General features: G+C 35.4%; 1 protein-coding gene across 2 annotated transcripts in view; it reads right to left on the bottom strand.

Moving 5' to 3' along the window:
- Positions 1–7,560: 7,560 nt before the first annotated feature.
- Positions 7,561–13,923, bottom strand: part of LRRC49 (leucine rich repeat containing 49) — a 36,624-nt gene continuing 30,261 nt past the window's right edge. For both annotated transcript variants that reach the window (XM_065733792.1, XM_065733791.1), the window contains 4 exons: positions 13,562–13,747; positions 11,142–11,251; positions 9,905–10,058; positions 7,561–8,403 (listed from right to left, as the gene is read on the bottom strand). In XM_065733792.1, the coding sequence (XP_065589864.1) occupies positions 8,197–8,403; positions 9,905–10,058; positions 11,142–11,251; positions 13,562–13,747 (657 nt within the window). In that variant the 3' untranslated portion in view covers positions 7,561–8,196. The remainder of the gene's footprint in view (positions 8,404–9,904; positions 10,059–11,141; positions 11,252–13,561; positions 13,748–13,923) is intronic.

Below are 13,923 nucleotides of genomic sequence, written 5' to 3'. Positions count from 1 at the left end.
CATACTTAAATTCAAGAAACAAAATACAACAACAACAAAAAACAACAAAACCATCACTGGCCTACAGTAAACAAACTACATCCAAGACAAACACCTGCTCAGTTCTGCTGTGTGCAATATCTGGTACTCTTTGCAGTAGATCACTTTATGAAAGCCTAAACTAGCCTTAAACATAATCACATACCATCTTCTGAACAGTTCAGAAAATAATTCCTTTCAGAGCTCGGTCTGAAATACATGGGGGCTGAAATTAAAAAAAAAATAATCTCAATTGAGCTGCACGAATCAATATTCCAAGAATGTACTTGAAGATTTAAAAGATTTTTACCTGCACTATAAATACTTATTTCAAATAGATGTTAATTAGCGCAAAAAAGCACACAGAAAAATACCTATTTTCAGTGTATTTTACTTATTGCAAATTCATTCTACAGACACAGCAATCAATAAAGAGAAGAGGCACGAATCTTCTTTAGGGCATAAAACAGACTACTTTTAGAAAAATGAAAGCATAAAATCCAGGCAATCCTTGACCTGTGACTGTTACAGGTGAAAGTGCAAGTTAATTAAGTTCGTGTTGGTGGCAGCCAAGTATGCACCTCACTTTGCAACAGGAGAGTGCCAGGAAAAAAAAAAAGCAATCCTGCTGAAACAACATGTGCTAGAGCTATTTCACTGCACACTGGTAGGCGTCCCTGCCCCGAGGCTTTCTTCCTCTTGGCCACTGGACTCCCACTGTATGACAGGGAAAAGGAAAAAGTTGCCTGTGCCTGCCTTCTGTTGGACAAAGCACTGAAGTTACAAGCAATGTTAGCAAAATTCTTCTTAAATAACAGAATACATTGGAGCACGAAATTGAAGCACGAGGAACATGAGAGCCTCTGAAGTGAAGCAAATGAGGAGAAATGCAGAAGGATCTGGCTTCTCACACTTCTAAAAATACATAAGGCTGCCTCACTCTCTGTGAGCCCAACACTTAACATACACTTCAGATGAGATATGCAGCACCTGGCTGCCTTAACACCTTTGTCAGCTCATTACCAGATATCTAATACATGGATTTTTATTTCACTTCTGCTGCAGTTAAAATTTAGGCCATGAGGGGATGATCCTCTCCAAGGCACTGCTTTTTATCCTGTAGTCTCTTTCAAACACTATTTTGGAGGAACTTGACAAGAACATTTTATGAAAAAGTACCTTTGGAATAAAAAATAAAATAAAATGAGAACCAGACTGTAGCCAAGCATTACAGATGTCTCCATAAGCAGTTCACAACTGATGCTCATCTGTTATCCTGGAATACCTCAAACACATTCATATAAGTCACACACTGAGACACTCATTATTGAAAGGTCACTGTGTCCCTGAAACATAACAAAGCTTGACAAAGTGAGGTGTTAACAGAAGATGCGAAAATAAATTATTAATCTTAGATAGACAACATATGTTGACCAAATCTGGAAAATGCCCTGAGCACACCTACATCAGTTAGGATATTTTTCTGACACAGCTATTCAGGCCTGCAAGCTCTGAGAGAGAACCTAGATTGTCAAGCAAGGGCAAAAGTTCAGCACCAACAAAAAAAGAGTAAATCATAAGTATAATTTCACCAAGACATCTGTGGTTCCTCTTTTCTTGCACAACCAGCAACGACATCAAGACTCACGCAACTGAAAAAAATGGTACCAGCAGAGCTAAAGGGTCCTGTCTACCTCTAAGTTATTTTAACCAATGTAACACTCTCTCTTTACAAATGCAGATCACTTATTTTTTCCTATTTAAAACTTAAAATGCTGCAAAGAGCTGTCTGGAGTATATACCAAAACTGTATTTTTAACAGCTTGGAAAATACCAGTGCTTTCTGCAAACAGTATTCTGATTCTGTTCGCTGTCCCACCTGAGGACAGTGAGCAAGCAGCTGTGCGGGGCTAAGCTGCCAGCTGGAGTTAAACCACAACTATGGCACCATTAAAAAAAAATTAGGTTGTTTGTTTGTTTGTTGTAAAGTGATTGCCACAACATCAGAGAGATCTTCACGCTCAGGTCTTCTGCTGCGGGTTTATATATTCCAGGTTCAGTGCACTCGTGCATTCTCCAGAAGAACACACAGATCTTCTGAACACTTTTCCCTCCCTAATCCAACAGCACTTGCCACAGCCTTCCCTTAGTACTTCACCAGTTTCCTTTTTAAGATGACAAGCCAGTTTCCGTTTTCCAGATTACAAAACCACCAAATGTTTACATTTTATTATAGATTCCAGAGATATGTTAAGGACTAAGTAACACTTACTAGAGGGAGAAGCATTTGTAGTCTTACAAAAAAATTCATAACAACAATAGCTTTAACACACTTGACTCAGGATATAAGTTCTATGAAATGCAATATATCCTATTGCCAGTACAGATACAGGAACTGTGCTCATCACTCCTCAGAATTATTTCTTGACTTCATTAGGGAACACAGGCCACTCGAACCTCACGTGAGCAGGCTGCAAATATGTAACTTCCCAAATACAACACAAACCACAGCACACACTGCCTCGCAGTGTAATTTCCAAGTTTAAGAGCTAATCAATGGTTTTATTTTTTATTACTAGAAATTAATGGTTTTTCTACATGTACCAATGATTTCCTTCACTGAAAGTAAAGTCCTTCGATATCCTGCAAAACCTAGCAAGGTGTCTAGACTATACATGCATGTAATACAAACATCCCATTCAATTCCAATTTCTCCACAATTGTAGTGTGAATGAACATTACAATCCCTTATCTAATAGCATACTATGAGCACACAGAAGGTACACATGACTACAGGCTACCTCCTGTGTTTGTGTTAAATGATCAGTACTATGCATAAGTCTTCTTGCTACCTTGGTTCTTTAAAGTTATTGTACTCACTCCATCGAAAAGGTTAGTGCTGTTCATGTTATCCATGTCTAGTATTCCAGAAAGAATGAGTATGTGTACGGTCTGCTCCATGTTACAAAGTTACAGACCTGTTAGATGCAAAGTTACAGACCTGTTAGATGTGAAACAAAGTACTGCTCACTGCAGTGTTTTATCTTTGGGGTGCACGTATTAGTCCATTAAAAGTGTAAGAAATAGTTTGTCTCAAACTAGAAAGTAACATTTATGGAGGCAGCATTAAAATAGATGCCAATAAAACATCTATAATCACATAAGAGATGGACTGAGCGAGCATGCATGCACCACATAACAAGAATAATGATCCCACAAGATTTGCTTTTCAGAATGGAAGCACCTGCCTAATCAGGAAGGCACCAGCTAAAGGTGGGATTAGGCCTTGTAATCCTTTCATGAACAGACTATAGCACCAAGAAACCTGATTTTGCTTTTATCACGTTATTTTATACCATTACAACCAATAAGCAATCATTAAACTATCAGTTTGTGTTTTCCAAAGTGTTGGAATAAATATTTACACGTAAAAGTTTCCTCAACAGAGTCAGTACTAAGCCATATAGGGCTGCATTACACAAACACATTTCTTAGGGATGAAAATACTTCCAGCATTGGATTTGGTATACAAATTGTAACCTACAGTTTTCTGCTATTCTATGCTCAGTGCATTTTTGTCAATGATGTTTTCACTTGCAATACATCCACCCATCCATAACAGAAATAAAGAAATAAACACAGACTTTGAGAAAGTTTTTCCCCATTAAGACTTCTCAGTTTTTCACCAGGCCTTCCTGACACTTTAGACAAGCAGAGACATCCACTCAATCATCGATACATGAGCACAGCATATGAAGTACAGTACAGAGTCTGCAGAGGAATACTGTTTTTATCACAACAAAGAAAAGTGTTCCTCCAGATAAGCATATCTTTCTTCCTGATAAAAGAAGCCTAGCAAAGCCAACAAAACTGGATCCTGAGGTTGTATAAATAGTCCCTTAGATTCAATTTCTTTCAGCTCATGTATAAGAAGATCCAGCTCTGAAGTGATGTCTGTAGTTACATGTAAGAAAATACTAATTAGCCTTTTGTAAAAATGTCTGAGGTGTGTGTAACCTACACTCTCTACACTCAAAAATCAGGTTACATTCACTTCTGAGTGAAAGCAACTTTATCACACTACAGAGCAAAGTGATAGCTCATCTTTTCCCACTCTTTCTACGTGCAAGTAACAAAGAACTAAGTTTTATAATTCCCTTAAAGACCGATGGCTCCAGTTTAAACCAAAGAGGAAAATAATTCCACTGATACAGACTTCAAGACGAAGTGAAGTTTGTGTGATCCGAGAACAGAAATGTTCAAGCAGTCTGTTTTCCAAATTAAAGTGGTTTTACCATGATTTTCCATGAGTACTGACCTCTCAATCTAAATTATATATTTATGAATGTTCCTTATTAATATGAAATAGCAGGCATTTGCTTCTGCTTCTTTAATTAAACTACCCAACAAAAAGTTAATTGTGTTACATCACTATGATAAAAAGTAGCAATAAGAAACAAATGTTTGTCACTTCTACAGCTTGATAAAAAAGTCTTAAAATTGCAAAATGTTTGTACAACTGCCTAAATTTGCTGTTTTAATCTTTACTATTAAATAACTTATGTGATAGAGGTATGATCATCTGTAGAAGCAGATAAGATACTCTGCTTTTCTAGTCTGTAAGCAGATAAGAGATATAAAACAGCTTTCACAACGAACACTTGGCCCTAGTCAGTAAACTAGTTTTACTTACTTTACTGTTGTCTGATAGAACTCTTCCCAGTTTTTTTCCTCAGAACTGACAGGATCAGCTTTTGGTTTGCACTGAATGAATCACACCTCCCTTTGTTCCACTTTGGTGGCTTATCTGCAGCTATATTATTTTCTCTGGTCCTATATCAAACAAAGTGTATGAAATACAGCTCTTCATCAGTCTTCTTACCAAAGACCAAATCTCAGTTGCAGAATAAACAATGACTGCATGACATAATGGGGCCTTCATGCATGACACAGATAAACCAAAATTGAATCAAACTAAAACACATCATTATCCACCCATAGCTGGAAACTGAGGAAATTTTTCTAAGAAAACAAGTGCAAGGTATTAATCATCCTAAAATCAATACAAAAGAAGTTTAAAAAGATACTCTTCTGACTGAAATATTTTAATCCTTAAGATGATTTCTAGTTAACATATGTAAATTTTACAATTATTCCTCCTGTCTTGTCAGTCAGGCTACATGAGAGGAACACAGGGTCCATTTTCAATGGGATATCCATGAAATAGTGAAGGTTTCAAAATGTGGTTTTATGCAGCATTTAGAGGCTTTTGAAGCAAGAGAACAACTCTCTTCATCCTGGAATATTTTAGTAAAAGGTCATGAGCACAAAAGTCAATGACTATTTTAAGTCCTCAATTTATACCTGCTAATGTATGGAAAGTTTGCATGCGTAGCATTTATTTTTTTAGAATCTGTAGCAATCTGCTGCTTATACCACCTTCGTATTTGTAAGGCATTCAGAAACACAATAAGCAACCACAGTAATGGGTCACAGTAGTCTGCATGAATTGATATAAACAATTCGGATGCAGATATAAGCTACACATAACTAACAATTTTAAAATTACCAAGTAGTTCAGAACTCTAAATACTGAGGCCTAACATCTCTTTAGTCCCTCATTCATTTATTTTCAAAAAGACTTATGAAAAATACACTGACTTTTTTTCTTTCTGGTTTTATGTAAGATACTACACAGCTCAGTGTTAACCTCTACTTCATTTATAATAGCTGCCTACCTTGACTTCAGTGACCTAACAATCCTGTCACAAACAGCTGCTGTTAGAGGAAAAACGTTAAAACTGATAGCATTCACAGACTACTGTGGATACAGAGCTTTCTAAGGAGATGTTCATACCATTCACAGACAACACCCTCTGTTTTATGTCACTTGTTTTTTTCAAGATCGTACCTTAAAGCCTTCAATCAGGATTACACCTCTAAAGACTTAGTATCACAAAGTCTGGCTTTTCTCTGGATTTTCCCATGGAGAAGTTCCTGTTCTTCTAGACCTAACCACCCTTCTTATAGCATTTTTTTTCCAATGTTTTATTACTGCTGAATGTGATTCAAAAGGGGCCCATCTGCTCTGGCTACATCATCAAGTGAGTTTTGCACTTTCACACAGCTGCTGAGCTCTTTGTCCCCATGCAGAAGCTGGAATTGCTCCACTCACCCCTCCTTGCACTGAAATAATGTAAAGCAACTGATAGATCCAAAAAAATTTTGCAAGTTCCTTTCTATACTGACTGCATATCTACACAGCAAATTCTTCTCCCCACCTCCACCCCTAGCCAGCCCCCTTTTCGTATGGATATTGCATGTTCCATTAAGAAAAGGCACCATAAAACTTGAGAGTGATTTTCCAATGCAGAGAAAAAAGAAATCCTATCAAATATATTCATCTTATTTTAAATTCCATTGAACTGTTCAAAAAGCCTGAAGGGGTGATTAATTCTGTTAAAATCTGATGATTGCTGAAGCACTTTCTTTAAGATTTTTAACATTTCAATTTAAAGTGATTTAACCTCTATTTAATTCTGTAAACACTAAAGGGTAACCATCTACAAGCATGCTTTTGAACTTCACATATACCGTAAACCAAACCAAAAAGACTTGGAAGCTGCATTTAATGGTATGCATGCCACCATTAGCCTGTAACAAGCTCTGAAAATGACTTCTTCCTCATAACTGAGATACAACAGCGTGATCTGAATGCAAACAGATTCCAAGATAGCTTTGTCCTGACTCTTGCTACTCAAGGCTTTTTTCAGGATATAGAAACTTACAGAAATGTATCTGCTTTGCAAGGCAGTCTTATTCACATAAAGCAGGAAAATCAGCACAGTTTAGAACCATATAAACCATTCCAATAAGTTTGCTTTTGTTTATGATTTTTTTTTCCTATAAATGAGCTTACATAAAATTAGACCAATTTGAATTGGGTAAAAAATAATGAAAGATTTGAATTCTATTACTTATGATACAAAGAATGCCAAACTTAAGATTAAATGACGCATCTTTCTACGCACATATAAACACAACCTTTAGGATTCAGCTGAACTTGCTAGCATTTCCTAAATTAAATTTCTGGGCAGAAAATATTTACAGTGGACTATGGAATGTGTTTTTCATTTTGAGGGCAAATTGCATATCATCTCCTCATGCAGCATTAAGGACAAGTCTTTTCTTTGCATACAGTGCTTCTTCCAATAATCTGTGAAAAGTAAAAGTGAGCAATTTAGTTTTATTGATAAAAGTCTAAAATTTTCACACAGACACAGAAATGAAACAGTTGTCAGTGATTACAACTGAATAGCATTCATCAGTTTCCTTACCAAATGTAATGCGTGCTTTTCAGTTCATCTGACCTTATTTGACAAAGCTCAAAAATTAATAATTTGTTATAGCAATAAATTACAAAAGAAGAAAAGTAAAGTATATATCCCCAATTTCATATTTTACTTATAATAATTCACACAAACTAACATAAATTAATGAAAAAAAGAACTAAGTCAAATATGGTCCATTGGTTCAGTTGAGAATTAGGTTAATTAAACATTAATACACCAAGAACTGTCATGGACTTGACGTGAAAATGCATCCTGTAATTTGACAAAATAATATAAAGCATTCATCAACATTAGAGTTTAAAAGCAATAATTTACTAGGTTTTATGATAAAAAATCTGCTAATATTCCTGACTTTTTTTTTCAAGACAGCAGGAAACAGTCAAAAAAGTTGACAAATAGAAAGTGTTCAAGTATAAATAAATAAATAGATAAATAAAAATAAATAAGAAGTTTGTAAGCTTGTTTTCTTAACATCAGTGCTATACCACCAGAGAAGCAAAGACAACAGAAAAAAGGATGAACAAGAATGTAGTGAAACGTGGCATCATCACCAAGTTACTTCTATAATAGCTCTTCGTTTTAGTTAAGGAAGCACTGATAATGCTTAATGCAAGTAGGTTTGTAACTGAACGCTATCAAGAAAGCTATGAAAACAGAGTTAATTAAGATTTAAAGGTAACTGTTGTTTGGGCGGGTGAGGTGGAAGGGGCAAGGGGTAGTAAGGATGTGTTTCACTGCAACTGCAATGTTACATTCTGTTGTTTTAAGTTTGTGAAATATCATCCAAACCCAAAATCAAATGCTTGCAAGAAAACAGGCCTTGATTCTACTGTTTTTGATCAGTGATCCGCTGTAAGCTGAGTTTCATGTAGGAATTTTTATTGCGTATTTCTATCACTGCATCTCTGACAAGCTCAATGAACATTTGAGGCCAGAGCTTCTGCAAAGACTCATTTTTCATATGGATGTCAGCAGCTTCTCTCACTAAATTCTTGACGTATGTTTGGCAAAAAGCTTTTCTTTCCTTGATTTCCTGCAGGGGAGAAACCATTAAATATTGTATAAGACAAAAGGAAGAAAAGCTTAGTAAGTGCCAAACTCAGAACAAACAAGCAAGCCACAAACCATAGAAATTTAATATATTTTTTAAGTGACTAACATGAGTAGTAGTACAATTTTCTGACAGTTTTAAATTGCAAAACCTAGTGTCTACTTATGTTTCTGAGTATGGCCATACGATCTTATTGTACTTGTAATATTCACAGCACATGAATAAATTAATTTATCTGAAATCCAGTTAAGTAGTCACATAAATATTGTTTACCAGCATTACAATTTTTTATTTTTATTTTTTCACCTTCTGAGACAGCAGTGCAAAGATTACAGAATTATGAAGCACCAGCCATTTCCTTCCTTTCCTTTCTAGCTTTTCATGACTACACCACAAAAGTTGGAAAGTATACACTTATTTACCTGTGCTAAGAAGAACAAAGCATGTTATCACACAGAAAAATAAGCCAGCATACATCCCCTTCATAGTCTTCCTGATGGACTCTGGCAAATGCATAGCTCATAACATGTACTATATTAGGTACTGAAGTAACCCAAAGCTTTAACAGTAAATTCATGATTAAAAGTAAAAGTACCTCATGCAACTACTGGCTCTGCAATTTAAACGAACTATATTAATCTCTGTTTCTGCAGTTCCTATACAATGCCATAATAAGCTTAGATAATAAAACTACAATGCAGTAGTTGAATTCAGTGCTTACTGACCTTTGATTAAATTCCTGTCACTTAGAAGATTTATATACTTCAACATAAACAAAAAGCAAGTAACAGGACAGATGTAGAACTTTATGCATCCTGTTTCCTAACTCAATGCCTGCTCACAAAAGGGACTGTCAATGAAAGAAGCACGCTATACCTGGAAATAATTTTCTCTGCCCAACCAGAATATTTAGCAGATTAGAAACACAAATTGAAGCTAGAGTGACTGATGAGCTTGTCTGAAAAAAAATCCAGCTTGCAATTCTTTTAATGATTATCTCACTTAAAAGCTAGGAAAAAGCTCTTTATTGGTAGACCTGGTGCTAACTCAAGTTTTGTCTGAAGGTATTCTTCACCAGTTCACTTTGGGACATGCTTTCTGACTTCCAATAAATAAATAAATGAATAAAATCTTATTACGTGCAACATGCATTTATCTTTACAGGAAGTGAGCAGGTTTTTTTTCTTTTTTTTTCCCCTTCCCCTCAACTTTTTACTACTGCAGGTACATTTTATCACTGATGTAATACTTGTAGGTGAGAGTGTATGCATGAGACTGCAGCACCACTGAGGAACCACTTCTTTAATGACACAAACTGACCATCACCCAGTATTAAGGAAAAGATTAGCTAGCTGAAATGTAAACATGCAAATATGGTAAGCAGTGATATTTTAAAACAGCCATTCACAACAGCACAACAGAAACTTGGTAAAAGTCAGAGTTTACATAACAGAGGAAAATTATTTTGTAATGATACACTTACCTCAAGCATTTCCATATGAAAGTCCTTTGTGACATAATTCAGTGTGGCTCGAGCAGTGCTTTCTCTCCCAACTCTTCTGTTATCATTACTTTCCTCATTTCCAGTCCCAGATTTCTTCCCCTTTCCCTCCAGAAGATAACTGAATTGCTTCATCCTTTGGAAAGAATACAGAGATTACAGTTTTAATGGACAGATTTTTTTTATTTTCCTTTTTAAGTGCAGATGGTCCTAACGATTTTGAGGTTTTTCTCTGCTCTCCTAAACATGTCGTTTATGTGCTTTCAAGTTTATGACATCCTCAAATTGCTCACCATACACGGATTATTCTAAATAGTTCACAGTTACTTTACTCCTTCACCACTGACATTTTGACATGCATTGCATCTCATCACCTAAATGGGAAGCCTTGCAGCTTAAATTTAAAAGTAACCATCAGTAGAAAAAATTAAACAATTAGAAGTAACTATCTGAAGAAGTCTAAGACTAAATATCTGTATTCACTTCTAACAACTTTTTGCACCTACCCTTAAATATGTGAACTGCTACAGTCATCCATTGTGAAATAGCCACAAAAACTGCATCTGCACTGTGAAAGCACACAAATCCTCGCCTATACCAGCACAATTGGAGAATTAAACAAGCAGGGCACTTGTGTTCATGTGCCTCTCATCTTACTCAGCAGACCTCATACAGCCTCTGTGAAAACATCTGCCTTCATCAATCAGGAAGTGTAATATCACAGTATGCAAAGAACCTATCTTCCCTAAGGTGTTACTTGTGATGTTTTAACCTCTTCACCTAGAAAGAATTTATCATGACACTGTGGAAAATTAAAACAATACTTCCCAGACAAACTCCACTTCAGTTCATTGTATTTTGTCTATGTATAGTTTCTCTGAAATTTCAACAGAACATGTTAATTTCAGTGTTCTAACAGCCAGAAGATTATACCATTAAAGAGACAGTACGTTCCACTCAGACAAATCTCATCTCAGTTTTGAGGGACTTATATTGTAATGTATACAGTTCTTCAAGGTTCATTAACAGTACCAATGTGTATCTTCTACAAAAAAAGGAACTCAAGGATGTTTCAAAATAAAAACAGAGAAAGAAAATGAGCTAAATGAGAAACCTTCATTCACTCAGAAACAGCCATAGCAATTTCAGTCAGTGACTGTATTATTTAAAGAACAACACAGCCTCTACATTCCTTCTAGAATCTTAACAACAAATTCACCTAGATTCTCCAGATGATGAAAGCAAGCGATAACGTGGCAGCTCAGAAGATGCTACATATGCCAGAATGCCAAAGAGCCTTTCTGCCATTACAACATCATCCTGAGTAACCTGTGAGGAAAAACAGAGAGTGAGAGAGAAGTTTCAAAGCTGGCATGTTCATAATTCATTACATACATGGATTCAGAATTAACAGACATTTGTTATGCAGAACACTGCAGACCTATTACTAGCAAACCTTCAAAATGTAGATTCCATTTCAATGCCACTTTCAATGTACCTTAAAAGAAACCAAACTGGATACTTGCACTTGTTTTATTTCCTATAATTCTGGAAACTTTAACACATGCATATGGTACTTTATTCTTCATAATATTTTTCTTGAAAAGAAGAATTTATAAAGATGTATCGAGTACCTGAATGTTAGACATTAATTCTGCTCCACACAACACATGCTTACAGAAGGTCTGCCTGAAATATTGGATCACGTTATGCTAAAGGAACCATAAAACAGTCACCCACAAGTTAAAAGATAAGTGATAGTCTCTCTGATTTTGGCAGAATCATAGAAAAGGTTTAATAAATATACATACACACACACACAAAAAAATTAAGAGATAAGTGGCTGCATTTCTAAAGCCAAGAGAATATATTTTCCTCATTATATATTTCTCCAAATATGATCTATAATGTTAAGTCACAATTAATTCAATTAAGACATTCCTAATATATTTTTCAATGGTTGAAATCTTTTTCATGATGATTTTTACACTCCACTTCTGTAAAAGACAGGTAGAAGTTTTCCACCGTTTGGTCGATCTTTGTTATTATTGTTTGTCTTAGCTAGTAAATTCAGGGCAAAAGAAACCACAGGCCATGATTGCCAGAGGACCAAACTATGAATTGATTTGAACTGCCAAAAGTTTTTTGGCACAGCTTCTAGACCCTTGGCTTTCCACAGAAAGAATCTTTATGATCGTTTAAATCTTATCTGTACAACACAGCACAATGAAACTCACTGAGTGACTTCTTAACTTCTGGATCAAATTTAATTTCTGACAAGATTAACATATTTCTGGCAAGCAACCCCATTTTTAAATAAACTTCAGTAACTGTAGTATTTACCAGATGCTTTCACATAACTTTTTTTTCTTATGTATTGTGCAAATGTGTGAATTAAATGAAATTTCAGTCAAAATTCATGTGATCTTATTTACTATATTCCTATTTAACATTTATAGACTATACAACACATCCTTGTATGACATATAATGCAATACCATAATGCAGGGAGAAACTCCCCACAGAAAAACAGTAAAGGGAATTAGATACGTAATTTGTAATTATATTTCTCAACACTTTTCACAGTGTTTACTTTTGATCATTTTCATTTAAAATTAAATAAATCTTTTTTAGTGGCCTAAAAGTAAAGGACCTCCCTAAACAGGCTGTTAACAGAAGCAAGGTCTGAAACAAAGAGTGCAGAAGGCAGCGAGAGAAACAAAGGGCACAGCAGGCAGAAAAAGATCTGCCAGAGAAAGAAGGGATTTTAATTAATTTATTTATGTTAAGAGAAGCATAAGGACAAGGTCAACAGAGACACCAGTGCTAAATACACACCATAGTTCACAGAAACTCATGTTCTCCATCTTATGCCAATACATTCTTTGCTCCATTAATCACAAAAGGATTATAACAGTAATACCACATCAATGCAAGTCCATTACCCAGCCTTCTTGCCAAGTGCAGTACGTTAGGAAAACAGGCACCAACTCAGTAACTGTAGCACATTTGTTATACTGTATGCCATACTACTTGGCATAGAACATTTTGTCAAGTTTAATAACTTCAAACCTTGACAGCTATTTTAATTAATCTGAGATTACTATCACTGGGAAATTTTAAATAACATATCTCAAAGAAAAGAATTTGCTTCTTAAACAATGATGATATTATACATGGCAAACATGAACAAAAGAAGTCCATTTGACAGACTCTTCAATCATAGAATTGTTAAGGTTGGAAAAGCCCTCTAAGATGAGCTAGCCCAACCACCCACCTACCACCAATATTGTCCACTTAATACACTCGAAGGAAAGTCTATTTTAGCTATATTATCTAACACTGGAATATACAGTAAATAATACACTGTAAGCTACAAGCATCTGTCAAATGCATATTTCTGTACAAATGCCCAGTGCTAAGAACTGTGATGCTTTTGAAAGTTACACGAGTCGTGCCTAAAATCAAGAGTAACAGATCATTACCTTTTTAAAAACATATTCCAAAATCATAATAAAGTCTTGCCTGCAGGTATTTTTCTACCTCTCAGGTGCAGATTTGGACTATCATCTGCAATCGCAAATATTTGCTAATTTATCCTGTGAGATCACTAGTAATAAAGAAGCAACAACGTCTTACCTCAATTCCGTTTATCTTCTGTAGATTAAAATGGTTCAATCTAAACAGAACATAGTATTTCCACAAAGTAAAGTTAACAACTGGATTCCCCTGGGGATCAACTGTCAACTGCTCTATGCGATGTGCCTGGGCTAAGGCATTGAACTGCTGCAGCGCCACAAGATTCGTCTCCTTAAACTTCAGATGCTTGAAAATGAAAACAAAAACAATAAACCACTCACTTTATTTACACTCTGTAGGTAGAAAAACATCAAGGTAGAAACTAATCAGTTTATCACAATGAAACAATTAAGTTCCCCACAAGTTCATTTCTCAATGAAAACATTTAGTACTAAACCTAGAACCTTAAGAAGTAGCAGCAA

Source organism: Cyrtonyx montezumae, unplaced genomic scaffold (genome assembly GCF_038088225.1).
Source record: "Cyrtonyx montezumae isolate F1298 unplaced genomic scaffold, pur_monq_1.0 scaffold_17, whole genome shotgun sequence".
NCBI classification, from domain to species: domain Eukaryota; kingdom Metazoa; phylum Chordata; class Aves; order Galliformes; family Odontophoridae; genus Cyrtonyx; species Cyrtonyx montezumae.
This window is presented reverse-complemented; position numbering and strand designations above follow the sequence as displayed.